Source organism: Camelus ferus, chromosome 5 (genome assembly GCF_009834535.1).
Source record: "Camelus ferus isolate YT-003-E chromosome 5, BCGSAC_Cfer_1.0, whole genome shotgun sequence".
Taxonomy (NCBI): domain Eukaryota; kingdom Metazoa; phylum Chordata; class Mammalia; order Artiodactyla; family Camelidae; genus Camelus; species Camelus ferus.
Window position 1 is genome coordinate 83812722 of NC_045700.1, and position 26996 is coordinate 83839717.

At 40.7% G+C, this 26996-nt stretch overlaps 1 protein-coding gene across 1 annotated transcript in view; it reads left to right on the plus strand.

Moving 5' to 3' along the window:
- SGPP2 (sphingosine-1-phosphate phosphatase 2) overlaps window positions 1–26996 on the plus strand; it is a 98731-nt gene that overhangs the window by 57727 nt on the left and 14008 nt on the right. Inside the window, exons 3-4 of the mRNA XM_032480340.1 lie at window positions 9744–9923; window positions 12575–12664. Of these exons, the coding sequence (XP_032336231.1) occupies window positions 9744–9923; window positions 12575–12664 (270 nt within the window). The remainder of the gene's footprint in view (window positions 1–9743; window positions 9924–12574; window positions 12665–26996) is intronic.

Here is a 26996-nt window from a genome sequence, read left to right on the forward strand (position 1 = left end):
TCTTATTGAATTGATGATAAATTGTAAATTGTACTAAGTATGTTATGAAATATTTCAAACATATTAGGGCTGAAATAATATATAGAGAGGAGGCGGCTGGTGGTGAATTCTTGTGTTATTTTAAGTGTTAAGAGCATAGATTTATGTTGATTCGCTTGCCTTCAATACTCAAGTCTACCTTCAAGAGAGATGTGAAGCCAACGTTCGTGGGCCGTTCCGACTGCAAGATGACAAAGGACTCAAGACCCTGCTCGCTTCAGATCAATGTATAAATCATAGACCACCAGGGTTTTGTTGTTGTTGTTGTTTAGTTTGGGGGGTTTTGTTGATTATAATGTGTGATATTACAATGTCAGTGATTATAATGTCAATTTCATGTGTCCCCATGGGTTTTATTTCCTCATCTGTACCCCCACTGTGCACGGAGTGGATTTTATTGTTGGCACCGTTGGTGTACAATGAGGGAAGACTCTTAAGTCCTCCCTTCTTTACCAGTCCTGGATGGTGGCTGTATAGAAAGGATGGAAGATTCTCGGTGTATTGGGGGTAGAATTGGGGCAAGGATTCCTCAGTGGCTGAGAGCCTCTCTCTGCCTCTCATGCTTTTGCCAGGAAGGATAGTCTGGGACTCTGACTCCTTAGAGGCCATGTGGATCATAAGATCCCTACCTAAGATCCCACGCACAGTTGCTCTGGCCAAATTCATGATCCCACCAAGAAATAATTTTGATGAAGTGGTCCTTGAGTACAATACCCACCCCAGAATCAAAAGTGGGGTCGTGGTTGTCACAAAGGCAGTCAGCTGGTCCTGCGTGTAGCCCAGGATGCTTTTCTAGGGCCCTGGACTCTTGCTTCATTGCTTTCTTGATGTCATTTTATTTGGCACCTTTCTCCAGATGGCAAGTCAGATCCCCAACAAATCAAATTTTCTAGAAGCCTCTCACCTCAGGACCCTAGAACATGGGAGGAGCTTTTTTTTTTTCTTTTTTTACTTTAAATATATACATCTTGGTTTTAGTGTATGTTATAAAATATAACTAACCATCAGACCATGTTTTCACAAATGTTGCACTGAAAGGGAGTGAGCCAGTTTGAAGACCTGTATTAAAGAGGTAACAACATGGGTGGATCCACGGATGTGGCAGAATCTAGAATATGGTTTGTGAATGACTGTAGTTTGAAAACCCTTACGAGAGCTGAGCAGTGATTCGGGAGCCTAGAGGAGACCTCTAAACCCAGCTTGGTGGGAGAGCCACAGAAAGTGTCCTGTTGGGGGTCCAGACGTGCTCCATTTAAAACTGTGTGACTTGATCTTGAAAATATTAAAAAGCTGGTCATTTAGGCTGCTCTTGCCTCATAAAAACCTAGCCTGGCTAATTAATGGAGCGGATTGGCATAGAACTCAGCCTGTTGGGTTGTTGGCTCAGATTGCTTGCGGTGATTTCTTGGAGTGATTTTCCTGAATTTGCTGGGGTTTCTGATCTGTGAAGGAGTCTTGGTAGCTGGTTTTACTGTTTTTGATGCAGGTAAGAGCAGAGTCTCAGATTAGTAGTCAGTCAGCCAAGACTAAAGATGGGCTTCTCTTCAGCATGAAAAATCTGAGACTATATTTAATTGAGATTTATACTTAAATGCCTTTTTTTTTTTTTTTTTTTTTTTGTAGCTATTGCCTAGGTGGTCTGACTGGGTTACCCACAAAGATCTGTGGCAGCATATTTGGAGATGGGAATAGTTCATGATTCTAATCAGATAAGAAAGTTGAACTTGGCCTGTGGCTAACATCTATTGCATTTTTGTATTCAAGAGTCTATAAAAATAAAGGTTTCGATCTTTCAATATTAGTTTGCAGTTGTTTTCCTGTGGTCAACAGGACAGACAATATACTTTGAAATGTGAGAGAGGAGTCTAATAGTAAGAAGTTTTCTTAGCAACAATTCCATTGTTATCCGAAGTAAATCTGATTTGCTTTTGCATGAAAAAGTGAAATGGCACACAAGGTACCCACCCCAGACCTCAGTTCAAACCCCAGTGAATCTACCATCTACAGTTCCCCATGGACTACATGCATTTATTTATAAATACATTTTTAAAATTACAAATGGGATCATATACTGTTGCTGCCTCGAGATTTCTTCACTTAACAGTATATCTCAAAATGCTTTTTTAATGGTTGTATAATTTAACCAGTGTCCTGTCATGAACATTTAGAGTTGTTTCCAGGTTTTTGTGATTGGTTGGTTAGTTGGTTGTAGGAAGGTAGGCATATGTATGATTTTAGCTTTTGTACATGTTTTACATTTCTTAGGACCAAAGACACTCATTCTGTCAGTGGGCACCATTTTGGATGTGACATTTATCCAATGGTGGTTAAAGGACACTGGTCCCAGTCTTCTGCTGGACTGTTCATTGGTAGGATGGTATGGATAAGAATTCGGCAGTTTTCTCATAAGATGTGACATCTTGATCTTTTAGACCCAAAGGCAATCAGGTGACCTCTACTGAGTATTACATAGATCTAATGGGTTAGGATCATAGAATTTGGGTTTTTTAAAAATAGGTATCTAGTCTCAGTATTAATTGTCATACCAGATGGTGGAGTATGATAAAAAGACCATAGGGTTCAGAATCAGAATGAAATTCAACCCTGGTTTCTCTATACTCATTGTATTATCTTTAGAGGAACATCTACCTTCTTTAAGCCTCAATTTCCTCTTCTGTAAAATAAGAGTGATATGAACATAGAATAAATAATGTCAATGAAAATGCACTCTTAAGCAATCACTGCACAAATGCTATTATTTAATCCAAGTCTTTCTTAATAATGAAAAGAAGGCCCAGTTGTTTTGAAGTAACTTTTAAAGGTACACATCTGTGACTTAATTACTAATCTTTGCACCTGTAGTGTTTGTCTTCAGGAATTTCAGAAGCAGATCTGGGCTTGAAAAAATTGAGCCTTAGAAAGAACAAGAAAATGTTGTTACCGGATTGTTTTATTTTTGTGCTTTTGTATCTCCACTTATCTCCATTTTTACTGTATCTCCATTTTTACGGAACTTGGAATATTCAAAACCAATTTGCTGATAGTCTTCTATGATTTATGGTGTCTGCTCAGTAATTTCTTTGTTTTGGTGCTTCTGGCATGGAATAAAATCATATTGGTTTGAAATTACAATTGCCCATCCCAGGAATTCACCCCCACCCCCCCACAAACCCATACAAACCCACATGATACACACTGTCAAAGGGCTCTGATTTTTAAAAAGTAAATAAAAATAATACCACAAGCATGAGAGGACATTCACCAACTGAAAGCAACTTTTTTACACTGGATGGTAAGCAGTAGTCTCTAGAACGTTCCCAAATACCCATAACAAAGAACTGCTTTTAATTCAATCCCCGAAGCCAAATATGAGACCACTGAGCAGTGTGTATTCCAGGGAGGGGAAAAAAAGACTGAACACTGAGTAAACAAAAATGCAGGCTAGTGTACTCAGTCTCTTATTTTGTGTGTGAAATTGTCGATCTGAGAAGCCTCCACAGCTAACAATTGCTCTTCAAATGAATCCCATACTCACGGGTTTGAGTAGGCAGATTTTCAGCAGCTTTCTCTGTGGCACGTGTGGTCATCTCCTCAGTGCCCTGTAGAGCTGGGGTTTGGGGGTAGAGCTGGGCAGGACTTCTGAAGAAAATACAAAGAGCAACCATGGCTGCTTCTATTGAATCAGTATTTTGGAACAAAGCACTTCAAGGGCACATAGAACAGGTGTTTCAGAACCCATCTTGATGTTTAGTTCCTCTTTCTTTTTTCCATTGTGGTGCAGTTCACATAACATAATATTCACCTTTTTAAAGAATAAAATTCAATGTTTTTTTAGTATATTCATGAAGTTGTGCAACCATCACCACTGTCTAACTCCAGAATTTTCATCTCCCTGAAGAGGAACCCCATATCCACTAGCACTCACTCCCCATTTCCCATCCCACCCCAGCCCTAGACAACCACTAACCTACTTCCTGTCTCTATAGATTCTCCTATTCTGAACATTTCATATAAATTGAATCATACTATGTTTGTCCTTTTCATGTCGGGCTTTTTTCACTTAGCTACAGTTTCCAAAGTCCATTCATGTCGTAACATGTACCAATACTTTGTTGCTTTTTATGGTCAAGTTGTATTTCGTTGTAAGGGTATACCACATTTTGTTTATCCATTCATCAACTGATGGACATTGGGGTTGTTGGAACTCTTTGATTATTGAAGGATAATGCTAAGAATATTCATGTACACATTTCTGTGAGGACATATATTTCCAGTTTTCTTGGATATGTACCTAGAAGTGAAGCAGTTGGGTGTCTGGTCTTTATCCAAATCATCATACTAGTAACCTGAGAAGAAGGAATGAGCTTGATTTGGAGAGATTTTAAAAAACAGGCTGGGTAGACAAGCTATGGTCTTTGGTACATTCTCATTGCTCTCTAGAATGATTAAACTAATTCCTGACTTTTAAAAAATAAATCCACGGATAAACTGTAAATCCCAGTGATTCATGATGTTTCTGCCCCATGAGACTGGAGAGATATCATACATTCCTGTTAGGTAATCTTTGCACTGTGATTTCCCCATGGTGAAGTGGGCTATGGGCATAGACAAAGGGAAAGAAAGATGTTAGAATTTATCAAAATGTTTTGGGGAGTCAGTGGGGATGTAATTTGGAGAGAGCCTTTTGGCATTCCCTCCATCTCACAGAGGATTTAGCTTTTATTATAGTAACAGTGGAAGAATATGAAAATGAATATATGTATATATATATATGTATGACTGGGACATTGTGCTGTACACCAGAAACTGACACATTGCTACTGACTGTACTTAAATAAAAAAAAAAAAAATAGTGGAGCCTTCACATCACAGGGATGGGGATGCTTTGGGAGGAAGAGGACAAATGGGGCTGGGGCGAGGGGAGTCAGCAATCTTACAGCATAGAAAATGAGTGTATGATGTATGGCTTTTTTTGTTTTTGAAATCCTTTGGCTGCTTTACTAGTAATGCTATTTCAAGGAACTTCTGTTTTCTGAACTATTTAGGTTTTATTTATCCTGTCGTGAACAGTAAAATTTGGTTCATCGGAGATGTGTTAGACATGGCAAAGTTGTCGTTTTGGGTTGTAATAACTAGGAAGGGCCGTCACACCAAGAGCTGTTTTCTCAGCCCGCCCCAGTGATCCCAGCCATCAAGGACAGACCCCAAGTTGGAAACTCTCCCAACTTGTGAAGACACATTTCATGTTGACAGAATTGGTTCTGTAGAAATGCCTTTTGTCTGCTTGGGGTCAGCAATGGACTATCCAGAGAACCAGATTTTCTTTCCGCCTCTATATTAATTAGGGAAGAAGTAAGCCAAGAGGCTAATTCCTCATCATGAAACACTACGGGGCCCCAACACCATGCAGGGGACCCAGCTAGGCTGCTAAGGCATTAATGAGCTGTTAATTGCTTCCTGTCTTGCCTCCCCATGGATTTTTGCTTTTACACATAGGCCTTGGGGGCGTCAGTCCAGAGGAGTGTGATGGATGATGGAGCTTAATTTGGTTTCCTTTAGGTAGAAGGGCCCTTCAACAATACAGAGCAAAGTCCTTCATTTAGGGTAAGCCATCTCGAGTTAATCATTATACTCTTTAACCACGAACTAAATGGAGAAATGGTTCTCTTCAACCATAATACTCTTTTTAATAGACTTTATTTTAGAGGAGGTTGAGGTTCACAGCAAAACTGAGCAGGAAGTGTAGAGAATTACCATCTACCCCTGCCCTACACATGCGCATCCTCCAACCAGAGCGGGACATTTGCTACAACTGATGATCCTATACTGACACATCATAATCACCCAACATCCTTAGTTTACGTTAGGGTTCACCCTTGGCGTTGTACATTTTATGGGTCTGGGCAAATGTATAATGTGTATTCACCATTATAGTACCACATAGAATAGTTTCACTTACCCTTAAAATTAACTGGGTTCCACCTACCCCTGTGCCCAGCCCCTGGCAATTACTGATCTTTTTACTCTCTTCATTGCTTGCCTTTTTCAGAATGTCATATGGGTGAAATCATACAGCACGTAGTCTTTTCAGATCAGCTTCTTTTGCTTAGCAATGTGCATTTAAGTTTGCACCATGTCTTTTCATGACTTGAAAGCTCACTTCTGTTACAACTGTGACCCAGGAAGCAGGCCCTCACCAGATATTGACTCTGCCTTGATCTTGGACTTCATCCTCCAGAACTGTAAGAAATAGATTCCTGTTGATTATAAGCCACTTAGTCTATACTCGGTCATTATAGCAACCCAAGGTTCTGTGTAACAACTTTTTAAGATGTGATTGACATACAATAAATTGTTCATACTTAGCTTTATTGAGGTATAAAATTCACATACTATACAATTCATACTTCTAAAGTATATAACTCAATGATTTTTTGTGTATTCACGAAGTTTACACATCTGAAATGTACAACTTGGCATATTTTGATATGTGTATATACCCCTGAAGTCATCACCGTAACTAAGATAGGCATCCATCACCCCAAAAAGTTTCCTCATGCTAATTTGTAATTTTTTTCCCCTGTCCCTGGCAGCCACTGATCTCTTTTCTGTTCTATAAAGCCATCCCCATTTTCAAGAATTTTATGTATGCAAAATCATATAGTATGTACTGTTTGGTTTTGGCCTGGCTTCTTCATTCAGCATAATTATTTTAAGATTCACCCATGCTGTAGCATGATAACTATAGTTCTTTTTTGTTGTTGTTGTTGGAAAGTATTCAACTGTATGATTATACAAAAATAAATAAAAAAGCAAAAGAGGTTTGGGTATAGCTCAGTGGTACAGCACATCCTTATCATGCACGAGGTCCTGGGTTCAATCCGCAGTACCGCCATTAAAAAAAAAAGCAAACTATACGATTATATCACAGTTTGTTCATCTATTCACTTACTGATGGATATTGAGTTGTTTCCAATTTGGAACCATTACAAAGAAGCTGCCATCAATGTTCATGTACAAACCTTATGTTTTTACTCTTTGTGGGTAAATACCTGAGATTGGCATGGATGAATCATATGGAAAGCATATGTTTTAACTGTTTTAAGAAATTGGAACTGTTTTTCCAAAGTGGTTGTATCCTTTTGCACCTGCTCCAGTGGTGTATGAGAGTTCCTGGTGCTCCCCATCCTCTCCAGCACCTGGTATGGCCAGGCCCTTTCATCTCAGCCATTCTGATAGGTGTGTAGTGATGCACTTCACAGTTTAAATCCCACCGGTCCTAACCGCATAGTGGATCCCACTACATGACACCCAGTATCACTTCTCTAAGTCTTTGCTCATGCTGTTCTTGCAACTTAGATGTTTCTCTACCCATCCCTCATCTTATTAAACAGTCTTCTTCAACATCCAGCCCCAGTGCTCCTGGTCCCCGAGGTTGAACCAAAGACTGTCCCTACATATGTACATACCTGAAGAATTCTGTGGATAATTTTTTTCAAAGAGTGTTTGCATTATGATGAGATCCTCTGTCTATGTGACGGTTTTTCTGCTCAAGCATGGGGACCTAACCCGGGGCTGGGCACATCACAGTTCTGCTGTGATGAAGGCAGTGGCAGAGACAGGCCTCACCACCCTGTGAGTCATGCTCTTTCCCTCCAGATTGGAAAACGTAGCTCCACTTTCTCTTGTTTGAAGAGTGCTGTCACTGCAGTCATTGTTATTCAAAATTTGTTGATCAGAAATGTGTAGATATGGGAATATTTTTAAATAAAATGGAACAATTGTCCTCATTCTGTAAAATATCCTTCGGGTATGGAAGGCAAAAAATAAATGAAGTCAAAGAAATTCATGGACTTCAAGGAAATTAAATTTTGTCTAAATGAGGGTCACCCAGCCTGTCTTCACTTTATAATTTTTAAGTTTCCTGTCTGGAGGTTTTAATTGGTTTTGAGTGAATAAGAATTTGTCATTATGCCTGTAATGTTTTGTTTACGTTGATGAGTGGAGAAAGGGCAGAGTTGAGAAATACAGCTAAGCAACTTCTGAGAAGTTCTCAGTAGTCAATAATACCTGTAAGTTATTCAGCTCCCCAGATAATAGTCAGTCTGATGTGGTTTTTATAGATTCACAGGAGGGAGGCAGGAACATAAAAGAGTAAGGTGGTTTCCAAAACAGTAGTTCCTGGTGATAAAGGGATGGTAAAGAGGTTAAGTTTCAAAGTCTGATTAGAAATCGCCGCTATGGAATTTGGAGTGATTGTCACTGAGGCTTTAAAGCCTGCTGTGCACAGAGAGTGGTTCTTGATTTTTAACCTAGAGCGAAATGGCAGGGGAGCACAAAAACATATGCAGCGCCTTCCGGGGATACTGAGTGTGCTGGGATAACGCTCAGAATTCACTGGCAACTAGGCGAGTTAAAAGAAAGCACGAGAATGTGGGAAACTCTAAAGCAATCTGGCTGCCTAATCAAAGTATTTTGAAATAGTCCTTCATAGTGGGTGGGTTTTGTTCCAAAGCAAAGTAACTCCATCCATCATGAGCTAAATAAAGCCCTAGTAAGATCAATACGACCATGGTAAGATGAGGAGGTTTGTAATTAAAGCCCATGACAGAGTGACCTGTGCAAGAATACAGTGTAAAGCATTACTTCTCAAATTCTCGTGTGCACACGAACCACCTGAGCCTTGTGAAAATGAGGGTTCCGATTTCGTAGGTCCAGGCTGGGGTCTGGGATTCCACATGTTAAAACAGCACCCGGGTGGTGCAGATGCTGCCTGTCCTCAGACCACAATTTGAGTTGCAAAATGGGTTGCTCTTCCCTCTTTTATAACAGATCATGAAACTGTCCTGCGAAGCTCTCTGACAAAATAAATAAGTCTTGTTAACAGTCCTGTTCATCTCAGGAGGGTATGGAAAGCAATTCTGATTTCTACCTTATACTTTAAGGGAAAAAGAGAGGGGGATTTCTTCATTAATGGCATCATGAAAAAAAAATAAATTGAAAGAACCCAGATTGAGTTACCTTTATTTTAGGGTTGAAAATAGTCATGCCATTTATTGTATGATGCTCCTGATTACTGAATAAAACTAAATTATATCCAGTATGTTGCCTACATACAACAGGAGTAACAGTGGCATTCAAAAAATTTTAAACCAGAAGTTCCATAAGAATAGTCACTTTTTTGGTTAAAACTTGAAAACCAGGGCTGTCTGATATGAGTATTAGACCCCAGAGGTATTATCATGATAGCTTGAGGCACATATAATGAACCCAAACTCCCTGGATTTGAATCCAACAAGTCTTTCCACTTACTGGCTATATATAATGGTTTACTCATCTGTAAAATGGGTCTGCATTCTATAGGTATTATTGGATTAAGTGAGATAATATTTGTAAAGCTTTTACACCGGTGCTTGGCACACATAGGAGCTATGTAAATGTTTGTTAAATATATGACTAGATTAAATAAGACTTGTATTAATGTCATATCCTAGTTGCCCAGGACCCTCTGCAATCCAGAAGGCCTCTTTCTCTTTCTACCAACTAAAATATCATCCTACAAGGCCTTCCCAGTAGGCAGCTGGGTCAGAGAGAAAGGTGACTCCAGCCAACAAACAGGGAACTCCCAAATAAACTCATGAAACCTAGGAGTTTATTCATTTTGCTCCTTTGCTTAGACTTACCTCAGTCTTTTGGTTTTGCAGTTGGTGATGTATATTGGCCAGGTGGCCAAGGATATCTTGAAGTGGCCCCGCCCCCTCTCCCCTCCTGTTGTGAAACTGGAGAAGAGAGTGATCATGGAATATGGGATGCCGTCCACCCACGCCATGGCGGCCACCACCATCTCCTTCACGCTCCTCATCTCTAGCATGGACAGATACCAGGTGAGGCGACTGGACTCTTCCTCCCACATAACACTGTTCGTATGACAAGGGACCAAGAGGGCTTCCCCTTCAGAATTATCTTTTTCTGAGGGATTTTGAGGCTTACGAAATAAAGACCAGGGGAACTAAAACTCACTGAGTGGTCAGTGACAATTTCTTCATAAATGAAGTGACTGTATGATTTAGTATCCAAATCAGGTTGTGCCCCAGAGTGGAAGTGGACACCATTCATAATGATAAGAGCACAACAAACATGACACAGACTGTCAGGGAACCAGGGTGTGTGGTCTCCGCCTGCAGAAAAATTATCACCCTGAGCCGCCGGACTAGAGGCACTTGAATCGGTGCCCTCATCCTCTGTTTGCAACAGACACAAGGAGTTTATGATCCTCGTAAATGATCCTCCAGGGCTGAGATGATGTCACCCAGTCCTCCAGCTAGACTCCCCTGGGCCCAAGGCAAAAACAGTGTCTGTGCACCAATTACCCCCAAGGATGCCTCTGCCCCTGGTTGGGGCTCAACCATTAGAAATAATCATTCCGCATTGTCTAGAAAGCTGTCTAAATGACAGGAGATTAATAAATGTTGAAAATAGAATTTCACTTAATATCAGCTGAAATCCAATTATAGTAAGACGTGTTAAGAGTTATATTATTACTGCAGTAAAGATTTGTTTCTCCTACCTGAGAAATCTTGCTCTAATTTTGCACTTAACTTAATCAATTTTACCTTTTACCTGTTGGGAAATTTGGATTTTATTAACTCTAGCCATCTTGTACATAAAGGACAGTATTGTTTCTCCTGCCCCTTTATGCCAGAAACCCAGGGATGTTCCGTGTTCAGGCTGCACAGAAGTAGGGGAGTCAGCCTGATGCGGTTGGAAGAAGACAAGATTAGGGTCAGGTTCTGGCTCCACCTCCGCGTTCTTCTACCTGGTCACCGGGGGTTTGGTTATGCAGTTGGTGATGTGTATTGGCCAGGTGGCCAAGGGTATCTTGACTGTCGCCCCGCCCCTTCTCCCCTCCTGTTGTGAAACTCTGGAAGTGAGCGATTATGGAATATGGGAAAGGGACAGGTATCAGGAATATATCAACTAGGTGTAATCTTTTGCTGTAACTTAACTTAAATGTCATGCCAGGACCAAACAATGTCTGAGCTCCTCAGTTCTGCCTAAATCAACTAAATGCAGGCTTCTGTGTTATACCCAGTGCCATCTGCCCCAGAAGGACATAGTCTGCAACACTGGCCCCCACTGGGCAGCTGTCAGCATCCAGAGAACCCTGCGAACATGCTTCTCTTAGGAAAACAGCAGCAAGTGGTGGCTGACTGCAGGACAGTGACAACAGTCATTTATACGCCACCCGGACCTTCTTTAAAAACTTTTTATAGCTCACATGATGCAACAGATTTCTTAAGGCCTGCGTTATTATGGACTTCTTTCCTATTTAATTTTTAATGATAAATATATTTAGCTTTTGGGTTATTTTCTTATAAGTAGATCTAAAAGTGGGTTTATTTATATAAATGTATTCAGGCTAATACCTAGGCTGTAATTTCTGAATGCATTAGCTCATTAATTTTTAACATGTTTTCGATTAAAATCAAAGACCCAGTTAATGGTAAATCTTAAGAAAGGCTACACAACCATGTGTTCCTGTACTCAAATGTTATGTTGGAAAAAACACACTAGACTTGGACTCAGAAGATGTGGCTGCTGGTTCTGACTGTCACTACTGGCTGTGTGACCTTGGGCAAGTCTCTGAGCCATGGCTCCAGTTGTAAGGATCAAATGGGATGATTGATAGGCAAGCATCTGTGTGCTAAATTCAGGCCAGAGGTTTCCTCATTTGTAGAATGGGACTAACAATAAAACCTACTTCATAGGGTTGTGTGAAGATTAATGAGATAGTGACTAAAAAGCACTTCACATAATATAGACAGTTCTCTATCTTTATTCTTATCACCATGGAAGACCACAGACATTAACACTTGAAGCAATTTTATCTCTATGTCTAGTTCATAAACAGAATATCCGTATGTTCCTTACATGACTCAGCATTAGCCAGATTCCTCCAGCTGCTTTTCTTACCCACCTGCGAATGTCGAGATTCAGTGAAGTCTGGACTTTTGCCCTGGTATCTATGACATATGCCCAGTCTTAGCTTGGGGCTTCCTCGGGAAGCCAATTGTTGCCAAGCTTTATCACCACAGCAGATGATGGGGAAGTAGCTGGTTGGACTTCCAAACTGTCGCACTGTCCATCCACCTTGCCTCTTGGAAATACTGTAGATTTCACAAGACCTACTCTAAGAATAGGAAGAAATAAAAATATTTACCCCCTAAAACTTCCAGCATAATAGCTACGGTCATCACTCTTAAAGTCAGGTTCTACTTTGTCTTATTGGCACGTCAAGATGTTGTCAAACTTCTTTCCAGAACTATATTCCTAGGCATCTGCCCCTTCTGTTTCCTTGGTTTTCCCATTTTTCAAGTGGTTTTAGATCATCAGAGTGCTGGCTGAGGGAATGAGAGTTTGAGACTGGCAGTTATTGGGTCAGGAATCCTATTTCCTTCTACAGCTTCAAATTGTACGAGTCTGAGCATGATCTAATTTTTTGTTTTCTCTTCTCCCCCCACCCTCACCCCCACAGTATCCATTTGTTTTGGGGTTGATGTTGGCTGTGCTGTTCTCCACCTTGGTGTGTCTTAGCAGACTTTACACTGGGATGCACACGGTCCTGGTAAGTCTTTGTGGGCAGGTCTTGGGATGACTATCTGAATAGTAGTGTAGCCTGTGTGTCAGGGTGCTCCTCACACGATGTGTTTATAAAGCTATTTGCAGTTATAGTTCCCATCAGGCTATTGAATTAAGTAATAATTATCTTATGGAACATGTATAATAACAGTAATGAATCATTAAGATAATATCCCGGAGGCTGAGCTGGGCTAGGTTCTCATGACTTTGAAGATAGGCTAGAACAGCAATGGAGATTCAGCTCATTTATTGGGTGTTGGTTTACTGGTGATACAGCGGGCAGTGCAGGAAAACACCCAGGGTCAGGGATGTGAGTGAGTCAGTGCAGATCCCCACTTAATTCCTCACAGTCATGGGCCTGAAGTGCAGGTGTATCAGCTGTCCTTGAAGGGTAGCGGTCCCGCCAGGTCCAAAAAGCCCAGAATCCTGGGCTTGCTTCCTTCCATACTGGGGCTTGCACTTAAAGATCTGTCCACCCTTTTACCGTATTAGGAATTTTTCCAAGGCTGCTACAGGGGCTTGCACTTAAAGATCTGTCCACCCTTTTACCATATTAGGAATTTTTCCAGGGCTGCTACAGTTAGCACAATTAAAATGACTCAATTCCATTTCCTGTTGTGCCAACGAGCTGCCTGGACGATCCAGAGCGTCAGGCTGGCCATGGTTTGCCACAGGCAATATTTATCATCATAACTGGTGCAAGAAAGACTTCTTTGAAAAGGAACACGCCCTTGCTAATAGTGTTAACTCTTCCCACGAGGCTCAAGAATGGCATTAGCAAAGGACCTCGGAGGGGAAAGCCAGTCTTCGTTGGCCCTCTTGTTTCTCTTCCTGGTGTCTGATGTTGGTGAACTGGGGAGAGGGTGGAAGGGAGAAGCCACACAGGTAAACAGATAGAGGGAGAACTTTGTCAAAATGGGCAGAGGCAGAGATCTGGGAGGAGGTAAACCCAGAGAAAGAAGGTTTATGGGTGCATGAGAGTCAGAGAGCAAGATCATGCTTTCCTCTTAACAAGACAAATTCTAACTCAAAGGAAAGCAGGGAGGCGAGTGAAGTCAGGGCTGGGCCTAGGGTGAGGCAAGTGAGGCATGAAATTGAAGGGGCGCCAGACAACTCGGGGATCGAGATACAAGACTTGAATGCAATAGTTGAAAAAAAAAATCAAAATCAATGTAGAAATTTTCCATGACGAACAGAATGTCCGAGTTTGAAATAAACCCCAGCTCTGACCCTGCCTGTGTGTGCTCTTGCTGGTTTTGCCCCCACCCTGATCCTGGGGTGCTGCCTGGGTGAAGGGGGCTCAGATCTTGAAAATACAACGGGAGCAATTAGGGACCAGGCTTATCACCTACCTACCAAGACACGTCCCTGCTGTTCCGGTCCCATTGCACAGTGTGACTCATGGCCTCTAAGACAGAACGGGGGAAAGGGGAGGAAGACATTCCCAATGTGCTACGCCGCTGCTCCTCACTATAAGAGGTTCTCTCCAAATTATGTCTACAGACTTCGCTACGGAACGAAGCAGAACTCTCTCTCGGGTGTTTGGGTATTTCTTTTATCTGAGGCTACTTTTTAATTTCCATAGGTTTTAATAAACAATGATCTTAGGAAGTCAGGTTAAAATGAAAACCAAAGTAAACACGGGAATGTGAAGCTGCAGACACGAATAGAGGGCACAGAAAACTCACCCAAGTAAAAATCCAGCTACATGTCTTTAGTTTTAAAAGCAAGTTATCAGATGCAGAAGTGGAAATTCGTGGGGCAGGTCATTGAAGCCTCTCATTGAGATGCAAGTAGCGGGTCCGGCCACTCACTTGGAGCATCTGTCCCAGAAGAAACTGAAACAAGGGACAGAAGCAACTATTCCTTCCACCCCCATCCTGCTGCACCATCGCTGCCCAGGACTTCTTTCACATGTGTAGTCTTATTTCATAAATATCTGAGACCCTGACTCAGGCCCAGGTCTGAGTCAGGCTCTAGGCTCAGAGGCACAGCCCAGGGTGTGATGGTCATAAGTTCTAGTAGCAGAAGGCAACGGTTGGTTTTCATAATAAGATGGGGTTAAATTAGGGACTGGTAGTCTTATAAGCTTTTGCAAGGTGTCAGACTTGGATCTAGATCTGGAAGAGCCTGGGACAGACAAAACCTACCTCACCCTCCCGAGTGTCCGAGTCTATTGACAGAGACAGACAGGTGAGCTTCTGATTACTGGCTGTGATCAGTATTATAATTAGCGTGTACCCCCTGGATCAATCCAACTGAGATGGCCTGCTTCTCCCCTGGACCCCTCACATTCTCCACATGCTGGTGGTTCTCAACCTTGACTGTACATGTAAATCCCATGGAAAATTTAAAAAAAAATATCTGAGGATGTTTGGACACCCATGTTCATAGCAGCAGCATTATTCACAATAGCCAAAAGGTGGAAGCAACCCAAGTGTCCACTGATGGATGAATGGATAAATAACATATGATACATTCATACAATGGAATATTATTCAGCCTTAAAAAGGAAAGGAGTTCTGACATGATACTGCACGGAAGAAACTTGAAGACATTATGCTAAGTGAAATAAACCACTCACCAAAGGACAAATACCATATGATTCTGTTTATATTCATAAAGACAGAAAGTAGAAGGTGGTTACCAGAACCTGAGTGGGGGGATGGCCAGTTATCGTTTAATGGGTACAGAGTTTCAGTTTGGAGTGATGAAAAATTTCTGAAAGTGGATAGTGGCAAGAGTTGCACAACAAGGTAAACATAGTTAATACCACTGAACTGTACCCTTAAAATGGTTAAGATGGTAAATTTTGTGCTATGTGGGCTTTTTTTAGCACAATAAAATATATATTTTGTTTGCCAAATATATATATAAAGTATATATAATCTTTACCAAAATTAAAAACTATGTATATAATGGCTCCCCAGCATTGACGGTTTTTGCAAAGCTCCTCAGGTGATGTTTCACGTGCAGCCAAGGTCGGGGGCCATTGAGCCAAGCATGGGCAGGTGCCTGAACAAAGCGAGAGTTGGAAGGTGGAAGGAAGGTCAAGACGGGTCAAGCACCTGAGTCACGCAGGCAGCTGCCTGCTTCATTCTAATGGGTCTCCATGTGTAAAGAGGAGGAACAGCTAGTTGCTTATCTCATCCATTAAGAAATCCCTCCTTGTCAGAGGTGAGTGATTTGCTGTGATGTCAAGGCTCCAGCTGACTGCTGGGCAGACATGAGCGAAGTGTGGGTAGAGGGGAGGCATTGAACCTGCACACAGCGTCACCATCCGGCCAGACCTGCTCTGGCGTGGCTTCCATCGACCAAGACGCCCATGTCAGCAACTTGGGCACCGTCCTAGCTCCTCCCCTCCCACACCCCATCAACCAGGTCATCACCAAGTCAAATGAGTTCTGACTCTTAAAGATGTCTTAAGGCTGTTCTCACACCACTCCCAGGATATTAGTTCCAAGTCTGATGCTGCTGTCCCACGCATTGGGGAGCTTCTAGATTGGCTGTTCCTTATTGCCCAAGATGATTTTTATTGAAATCTTACCTTTCCCATAGTAAAAAGCAACCTAACCAGTGATTTATAGAAACAATTTTTTGGTGTATAAAATTCATGTCCTCTTGGTTTGAAAAGCAAACCAATTACAGCTAGCTAAATGGGGTGGGGGGAGAAAGAGAGGGTAGAGTGTCTTGGAAAGATGAGGCAGCCCATGGAATCTAACACAGGTGGGGCCGAACAACGAAGCCTCATATGTGTCTCCCTCTCCCTTTCGAGTACTGCCATCCACAGAACCCAGCTCCCGACAACTTCTCTCTCAGATCGAAACCTTCACTTCCAGAGTTGAAACTTTGGGCTGGACACTACCCTTGGATGCAAGAGCCCAGCAGGGGGACAGGGTCACAAAGCAGAAACAGGGCTCCGGAGGCACCCCACTGTGGGCTGCAAAGGCAGTGCCCCGAGAACAGGAACTAGGAAGACAACCCAGTTAAGCTCACTGTACGGAGAATGAGAAGCACAAGTGGCTACCATGTGGGCGAGTCAGGCTGCCTTGAATGCAAATAACAGAAACCAACTCAAACACCTTTAAGCTTGAGAGGAAATGCGTTGGTTTTTATAACCACAGTGTGTAACGGTAGAGGTGCAGGTGGCAACTGCGAGAGTGGCCTAGATCTCTTTCCCAAGGTCACCTCTGCATCTTGCCGCATGGTGGATGCATCCTCTTGGGCTGCCTTCTCTCTGAGGCCAGACCCAAGGCTTAAAGTCTTTGTTTCACTCCTGAAAGGATTCCAGTGGGAAGAATTCCAGAAAAAGTGTCTAATTGGGCGAGCCTGGATTATGAGCCTCTTGCTGTGCCAAACATCACCCAAGGGGTGAAGAGGATTGTGGTTGGGTGAACTGGGTCAGGAGCCAGCCCGCGTGTGCAGGGGCTGTGATGGGCAGGGCTGCTTAGGGTTAGGATCGGCATGTGAGAGGGGCCCTTCTCCACAGTAAAACACATCTGCCACTAGAAGAAGCAGACAGGCGAAGCACCAGTGATAACATCCTTTGTACATTGACACCATTGCAATGTCCTACTGTTTCAAAGACTCAAAAACTGGACACAGTTATACACAGTTATATTTGTGTTTGAGGGGAAAGGAGGATGCGCAGGGCAAAGCAAGAAGGCTGATCACACTGCATTTGTGATGCTTGGAATTAATCAACTTACATAGAATTGACTTTAAGTCTTTTAACTGATAAAGCAATCAATCACCCCTAATATATTAATGATAAAATCAGTCAGAATTGTTGTTGTTGTTTGATTAGTGAATGATTATTCCATTATTTTGAACTTGAATTAGCTGAAACACTGCTCTATTTTATTGTCCCTAAATTGTTTGATCTGTGGATAATTATATAGATATTAGGTTTTGTTTACTTACTCGTTTGTTTTTTTTTCCCTAAGTATTGCTTTAGTTTTGGTTAGAGTTGGAGAATGTTGAAAAGATTTCTCAAATATTAAATTATCTGCAGACCATACGAAACTATGCTCTGGCTTTGGACTACAGCATTTTTGGTGTGTTTTTTCAAGTCCTTTGAACCTACTTAAAAAAAAAACTTACTTCAAATTGCCTTACTTAATATGAAGAAGAAAGTTAATTGTAATATGAATTACGCCCTACAAAGCTCTACTTTGTTATGCCCTGTTGGATGAATTTGTTACTGAGGTAAAAAGGGAATTTGGCTGTGTTTCTAAGCCTCGGTCCTCACATTATGCCCATTGTTTTCTCTTAACCTTGGAGAGAAATGTCTTTACCCTTTCATTAAAATAGAGGATTATTTCTGGTTTTAGAAGTAGTAAGTACTCATGGTAAAAACACTCATCCCCTCTTGTTTTTAAAGTTGTTGTTGTTGTGTGTGTGTGTGTTTTAAAATAAAACAAATCGTTATTAGTCAAACCACCAGAGGAGTAATTCAGCCAGCCATTTGCTAGGACGATATAAGGGGAAACAGAAAGCATTTTATGCTTCTGTATTTATTGAACCAAAATTAGGGCTTTGCATAATTTCCAGCAAGAACTGCTCATGGTATGCATGCCTAATAACAAATACGGTGGGGTGGTGGGGAGCTCAGTGGTAGAGTACATGCCTGACATGCGTGAGGTCCTGGGTTCAATCCCCGGTGTGTGTGTGTGTGTGTGTGTGTGTGTGTGTGGTGTGTGTGTGGTGTGTGTGTGTGTGGTGTGTGTGTGTGTGGGGTGTGTGTGTGTGTGTGGTGTGTGTGTGTGTGTGTGTGGTGTGTGTGGTGTGTGTGGTGTGTGTGGGTGTGTGGGTGTGTGTGGTGTGTGTGTGTGTGGTGGGTGTGTGTGGTGTGTGTGTGTGTGTGTGTGTGGTGTGTGTGGTGTGTGTGTGTGGTGGTGTGTGTGTGTGGGTGTGTGTGTGGTGGTGTGTGTGTGTGGTTGTGTGTGTGTGTGGTGGTGTGGTGGAGTGGTGTGTGTGTGTGTGTGTGTGTGTGTGTGTGGTGTGGTGTGGTGTGGGGTGTGGTGTGTGTGTGTGTGTGTGTGTGTGTGTGTGTGTGTGTGTGTGTGTGTGTGGTGGTGTTTTGGTGTGGTGTGGTGGTGTGTGGTGTGTGTGTGTGGTGTGTGGTGTGTGTGTGTGTGGTGTGGTGTGTGTGGGTGTGGTGTGTGGGTGTGTGGTGTGGTGTGTGTGTGTGGTGTGGTGTGTGTGGTGTGTGTGTGTGGTGTGTGTGGTGTGTGTGTGTTGTGTGTGTGTGTGGTGTGTGTGTGTGTGGTGTGTGTGGTGTGGTGTGTGTGGTGTGTGTGTGTGTGGTGTGTGTGGGTGTGTGATGTGTGTGGTGTGTGTGTGTGTGGTATGTGTGTGTGGTGTGTGTGTGTGTGTGGTGTGTGTGTTGGTGTGCTGTGTGTGGTGTGTGGTGTGTGTGTGTGTGTGGTGTGTGTGTGTGGTGTGTGTGTGTGTGGTGTGTGTGTGGTGTGTGTGTGGTGTGTGTGGTGTGTGTGTGGTGTGTGTGTGGTGTGTGGTGTGGTGTGTGTGTGTGTGGTGTGTGTGTGTGGTGTGTGTGTGTGGTGTGTGTGTGTGTGATGTGTGTGTGTGGTGTGTGTGTGGTGTGTGTGATGTGGTGTGTGTGTGTGTATCATCTGTTCTGAAAGTGTGAGGAGCATAGGCTACTGGAAGTGCCCTAAATCTAGGAGGTGGAGCTGGACTGAGCCCTGAATGCAGCCCACAGAAGATGGACAGACAGAAGGTGGTCAAAGTACCAGAATCACCCAGAGTCCAGAGGTCCCACAGGGCAGCAAAGCCAAACTCTACAGGGCTGGAGCAGGCACAGCTGGTATGGGGCCAGTTTGCCTCAGACCAGAAGCCACCTCTATCCTTCCTGCTGCAGTGAAAACTGGTTGGCCTCTAACATTCTGTGGCCTGGAGCCTGAGAAGCTGCTCCAGTGGGATGTGTTGTGAGATGATCCTGCCGTGGGTTGTATCTGTGTGCTACCTCGAGTCCCAGGTACTGGTAAAATGAGAGCAAGGAGTTGGATTAAACCTTCTGTAGAAACTAGTCTCCATGTTTCTTTTGTTAGGTTATTGCTTTTTGGATTATACAGTGTCGGTCTCATTGAAGGGTGAAGTTTTCCTGTAAGCTTATAATCCCATGCCTCTCTTAATGGAAAAAGCATTGTCTTCAAAATTTGTTTGTGAAATCAACTTCGGTAAATGAATCAGACCCTCCCATTAATTTACATTATTTTTTTGAAAAGATTCTTTGGCCCCTTGGGAAGAGACAGACACACATTTCTGCCATAATACTCAGTGTTGCTGTGACCTTCCCGAAAATACTGGCACTTTATTTTCATTGCAGCTCTCTAAGTTATTACTGGTTTGTTCTACCAGCCAAATGAAAAGAAAGAGATGAAATGCTTTGCTGTGAGTCCTCAACTAACCTTTGAAACCTGAGAATAAATCTTTTTTGTCTGAATCAAATCCAATCATCGGAAAAAATTCAACCTAGTTCAGTAAATTATTCTCCTTCAGAATGCAGATGCACCCGTTGGAAAAGAAGAATCCTACATAATTAATATTGGTAGCTCAAAGCCATGCAGGCAGAAGCAAATCTAGTGCGTTAGGGGCCAGGTGAGTTTGTCTGCCTCAGCCAGGAAGCCTCGTATATTCTTCATGCTGTCTCAAAAAAAAAATTGGGAAAAACTGGGAAGAATATATTTTTAAAAAAGACCTTTCTTGGTATGATTAAATGCAATAATTCACAAAAGATTAGGAGAGCTGATTACATATATTTTTAAAAGCTTCCATATATGAAAAATGAAAGTCATTGTCAAAAGCATAAATATACTTAGGGATAGAAAAAGGATTAATATAATATAAAGAATTAATCAGCAAAAGCCCAGTACATCAACAGACAAGAACAGGCAATTCCCAAAAGGAAAAATAAAAACGTCCAATAAATATAAGGAACCAATTTCACCTGTATTTATAGGGATATAAAAAAAAGTCACAAAAGAAGTACAAATAACAGTGAGATGTCATTTTTAAATTTTTGCCTGTGAGATAAAAAAAATTAAAATGTGACAATCAGGGTTGATAAGGGGTTGAGTAATGGGATATTTTCAAGGGACCTTTTCATGGAACATGTGTTAAAAGCAGTAAAATGTATGGTACATTCCTTTTGGCCTAGGAATTCTGACAATTTATCCTAAAAAACAGTTGAACAAATACATACATTTGAATAAAGTCATAGTGCTATTTAAAATAGTGCAACATAGAAAACAATTTAATGTGCAGCGATGAGGAATTGCCAGCTTTAATTAACTATATATCAAGATATGAGACAGAATTCAGCTATTAACATCATGTAATTAAATATTTTAAAACAACAAAAACCCAAGGCTCTAAATTAGAGAAAGAATATAGAATTAACTCTAAGGTTTTTTGCTTTTAATTTCTGAGGGGGAGGTAATTATGTTTACTTATTTATGTATTTTTTGGAGGAGGTACTGGGGATTGAACCCAGGACCTCCTGCTTGCTAAGCATGTGCTCTACCATTTGAGCTATACCCTCCCCCCCCAGGTATTTCAGGCAGAGTGGAATTTAAGACGGGGACCCTGGTGCTTACAAACTGTCAGAAGGGCTTGATGAGCGGGGAGAACCCGTGGCTATCGCTGTCACCCAGAAGTCAAAGTCCTGCTGGCCACTTGTCACCACCATTCTTGCAAGTCTTCACCTCTCACCAACCAAATAAGCAGATGCTAGGCTGAGTCCAGCCACTGTGATGGCCTTTGTTGCCTCTGAAAAAAAACTAGGAGCTGGATTCCTCAGACCTGTTGCTGCAACTCCCCTTCCTGGGATGTTGCCGGATCATGGGAACAGCAGGAGGAAGGTGGCTTCCTCCCCCTTTCCACTTTCCCAATTCTGCAAGAGTGCATCCAAATGCTGGGGCCTGACTGGCCAAGGAGCCATGGAAATGTACGTTTTATCCTTCCCACGTCTCAAGTTCAGGGGGAGGTGGGAATGGACGTAGGGTGCCAGTTGACCGTGTCCCTCGTGCTTTGGGATCCCTTTTCCCATTGTCATCCAGCTTCCTCTGAGCACACTGTGGGAAACTCTGCTTAGGATAATTTCTTCAATGTGAGCATCCTAGGGAAAACTGTGACATTTTACCAACAGAAAAGACCAGAATGCGAATTTCTTGACATTTGTTTCTTTTACTATCAAATACAAATATCTCTATTTCAGTAGATAAAAGGACACTTGAAAGATTTTTCATTCAAAGTCCCTTAGGTCATGTAGCATTTTTTTAAATTGGAGTATAGTTGATTTACAAAGTTGAATTAGTTTCTGGTGTACAGCATAGTGATTCAGTTATATATATGCATTTCATATTCTTTTTAATTATAGGCTATTACAAGATATTGAATATCGTTCCTCGTGCTGTACAGTAGGACCTTGTTGTTTATCTATTTTATATATAGTAGTTAGTATGTGCAAATTCCTGACTCCCAGTTTGTCTTTCCACCCCACCCCCTTATCCCTCTGGTAACCACAAGTTTATTTTCTATGTCTGTGAGTCTGTTTCTGCTTTGTAAATGATTTCATTTATGTCATTTTTTTAGATTCCACACATAAGTGATATCATATGGTATTTTTCTTTCTCTTTCTGGCTTACTTAGTATGACAATCTCTAGGTCCATTCACGTTGCTGTAGATGGCATTATTTTATTTTTTATGGCTGAGTAGTATTCCATTGTGTGCGTATGTGGTATACACATACCACAACTTCTTTATCCAGTCATCTGTCAATGGACATTTAGGTTGCTTCCATGTCTTGGCTATTATAAATAGTGCTGGCATTTTAATGTATAAATATCACTTTCACAGCAGTAAGAGCAAGCTATGATATGAGCATATGGTTGGTTGTATTCATACCTGTCTATCCCATTAGATTGAGTCCCTTGAGGCTAAGAATCTTATTTTCTTCACCTTTATATGCCCCACAATTCCCAACAGAGTGTCTGTGAGTAAGTGTACAGTAAATGTCAAGCGGATTGTCATAGATGCCATGTTATCTGTTCATAAATCAATCTTTTTTATTTCTGTGTACTTTTTTGTGTCAGATTTGACAAGATTCAGCCATTAGTCTGAATATTGCATTCACTGTAGAAGACCAGACAAGATCAAATATATAATAATTCTTTTTCAACATTATTTTGTTTTGCCTGTAAGAATAAGCTTTTGAAAAATTTAACAGAAAAATGTCATGCAAAAATAAATACCGTGCAGACATGGATGCTCTATTTTGGAGTTTCTAGAAGTCACAGAGTTGAATATGGCAGGTGTCTTGCCATGTGACAAGGGACCCTGGAGCAGTGGTCAGCAGCATGAAGTTTTGAGGCTCTTTGAGGGACCAGTTCTTAGGAGAAGAGTATCTGAAGACACACCGCTTCAGTGCTTCACACATTTTATCTCATAAATGTGATGATGATGTAGGCGAGGGTGGAGAAGGAAATTCTGCAGTTCCGAATGGACTTGAGAGTTTCGTAAATAGAAAACCTGCTACCTGGTTCTTGGGTATAGGTGTGTAAGTAGTACCTAGAGGGTAGGGAGAGGTAAGTAAGCACACCCAAGAAATCACCACACAGGTTACTAAGTATAGCATTACCAGTACCTCAGAGGTCCCCTGTGCCCTCCACTCTGCACCTCCCCCAAGGTACCCACTCCTCAGATCTCTGACAGCAGAGACTTAGCTGCACTTAACATAAATGTGAAGTGGAATTACACAGTATGCATTCTTCAGCACTGGCCTTATTTAACTTCATTTTTTATTTGCGATATTCACCCATATTGTATGTAGCTTTAGTTTGTGGCTTTTTATTCTTGTATAGGATTAAATGATATGATTGTATCAGATTTTATTTATTCCTCTTATTACTGATGGATATTTGGGTTGTTTTGAACACAATGGCAAACAATGCCAAGTTTACTACTTCTTCTCCAATATTTATTTCTTTTGTTTACCTTAATCATATGGGGTTAGACCTCCAGTATAGTATTGAGTTGAAATGATGATGTGGTCATCCTTATTTCTAAACTCAGGGAGAAAGTGTTTTTTATTTCATCCTTAAGGTTGATGTTAGCTCTAGATTTTTTTTGTTGTTGTTGGGACCATTTATCAGCATTGGAAAGTTTCCTATTAGTCCTGATCTGCTATGAGGGTTTTTTTTAAAATCCTAAATGGTATTGAATTAAATGATTTTTTTGCATCTATTGAGATGATCATATGATTTTTCTTCTTTATTTTATTAATGTTATGGTTTAGACTGATTTTTTGATTTTTCAACTAACTTTGCATTTCTAGCGTAAACTCAATGGTCATTACATATTAGCCTTTTTTATATTACTTAAGTTACTTTCTCCTACCATTTTGTGGACTTTTATGACTATATTTATGGGAGAGATTGGTATATGATATTTTTTGTTTCTAGGTTTTAGTATCAAGGTTATGCCAACCTCATAAACGGATTTGGGAACTGTTTTACTTTCTTTTCTATTTTCTAGAAGAATTTGTATAAGGTTCCCCTCCCCCCACCTTAAATGTTTAGAAGAATTCATTAGTAACCCAGCTGGGTCTGGAATATATATTTTTGTGAAAAGTATTTTAATTATATATTTCACGTGTATACATATACACACACACATACGCATATATACACACAAATGTATAACTATTCAGATTTTCTATTTTCTCCTTTATAAGTTGTGTTTTTCTAGGAATTTGTCCATTTTATCTCAATTGTCAAATTAACTGCCATAAATTGTTTCAAAGTATGTGAAGGGAAAACTGACAGACTAAAAGGAGAAATAGACAAATCGACAATCAGAGTGGAAGATTTTTACACACCTCTCTCTCACCAGTTCAGAGAACAAGCAGGAAAAAAAATCAGTTTTTTGCAATACATTGTTTATGATAGTCTTTTTATTATTTTTGTAGAATCTGTAATAATTTCTCTCTTTTCATTCCTGATTCTGTATCCATTGTTTATCCATTTTATAGGGGTTTATCAATTTTTAGTAGTCTTTTTAAAGAACCAATTTTTGATTTTGTTAATTTTCTCCATTGTACGTGTGTTACTTTTTGTTCTTCATTATTTTCATCCTTCCTTCAGAATATTTGAAGTAGATTCTTAATTGTTAACTTTTAGCCCTTCTTTTCCAAATGTCCTTTAAGGCTCTACATTTCCCTTTAAAAATGGTGGCATTCTACAAGTATTAATAAGTTATTTTTCATTGTCATTCAGTTGAAAATATTCTCTAATTTCCCCTAGGGGTTACTTAGAAATATATTACTTAAATTTCCAAATATTTGAGAATTTTCTAATTATTATTTTTAAGTTTATTTCTAGCCTAATTTCCCTGTAGTCAGAGAAGATAACTCTATATGATTTCAATTTCTTGAAATTTGTTGAGATTTACTTTATGTCCCCACATAGAACTGTATTTTGTGTAATTGCTGCGCATGGGGCTTTGTGTATTGGGTCATTTTTTAAATTGTTCTTTATAATAATCTTCTATATTCTCATTGATTTTTTTTTTCCTGCTTGGTCTCTGACTTGTTGAGAGAGAGGTGTGTAAAAGTCTCTCTGTCTGTGAATTTGCCTGTCTCTCCTTTTAGTCTGTCAATGTTTTTCTTCACATACTTTGAAATATTTTGAAGCTATGTTATTTGGTACATACAGTTTTTACATTGTCTCTGATAGGTTGACCCTTTCACCATTTTAAATGTCCTTTTTGTCTCTAGTAATTTTTCTTGCCTCAAAGCTTACTTTATCTAATATTAATATAGCAACACCAGCTTTGTTTTGGTGAGTATTTGCAAAGCATTTTTCCATTTTTTTTCTTCTGCCTTCTCTGTACCCTTATATTTGCATCGTGTTATAAGCAGCATGTAGCTGGGCTTATTTTTTTAATTTAGTTTGACAGTTTTGCTTTTTAATTGGTATGTTTAGTCTATTGTCACATGATGTATTCTGATATATTTTTGGATTTAAATCTATCATATTGCTCTTTGTTAACTTTTTCTCACCTGATCTTCTTTATCTTCTTTTGTATTACTCAAGTATGTTAACTCTCCCATTTTCTCTCCACTATTAGCTTGTTATAAAGTCTTTACAATTCTTTTAGTGGTTACCCCAGAGATTACAGCATGAATCCTTGATTTAGGAGAGTCAAATGCAAATTAGTATCTTTACCACTTCCTGGGAAGAGTGGGTTATTAAATGAAATTTAATTCTACAAATATTTAAAGCCCACAAGGACTGACTTTTATTGTTGTATAGTTGATAAACATTTAGGTTTATCCACATTTCTGTTGTTCCTCATTCCTTCCTACGGTTCATCTGGCATCTCATTCCTTCTGCCTAAATTACCCTATTTAAATAGTGTCTCTTTTAGCATGGTTCTGCTGGGGATGAGTTCTCTCAGTTTTTGCTTTTCTGGAAATGTCTTTATTTCATTTTCAATCTGCTAGGTTTAGAATTCTCTGTGTCATTTCCTCCAATGTTCCTGAACCAGATTCTTGCCACTTCCACTTGCCCACAGTGTGCGCTAAATCAGGGTAGCCAGGTTGGTCAGACTGGCAGTTTCCAGATCTCATACCTGCCAAGTGAGGATGGCTATTTTAAAAGTTACAGATAATCCATTGGTATTAGCTTTTTGGAGGGCACTTTGCAGAATGTATTAAGATCTAAACTATACATCCATAGCCTTCGAGGCTCCTTAGCCCATTTCCCTAAAGCATAGAATCACACAAGTGTAAAAGTAAAAATAATGGTAGCAAATATTTGTAAAGCACTTATGATCTGCTAGGCATCATTCTAAGCACTTTACATGGATTAGCTACCTCATCGGGGTAGTTCACAGTGACCCTATGAGGGACGTACTATTATCCCAGTCTTACAAGATGAGGCGCGGAGAGGTTAAGTTAACCTGACCAAGGTTATATAGTTGGTAAGAGACTGAGCTGAAACTTACTTAAAACCAAGCAGTCTGACTTGAGAATCCATGCTTTTAATTACCATTCTCTACTGCCCTTCCAGGATGTTCTTTAGTGCATTTAATAGCGAACAGTGTGAATACCCCAAATGTCCATCAATCAGAGGTAGTCAAGTACGGTGTTTCCATGGAGCGGAATGTGATACAGCCATTAAAATAATGGAGTTGCGTAGTCATGAAAAGATGTGTATGACATATTGTCAATGAAAAAAGGCAGTTTACAGATCAGCTTGTGTAGTATAGTGTAGTGCCATTAGCTGCAAAA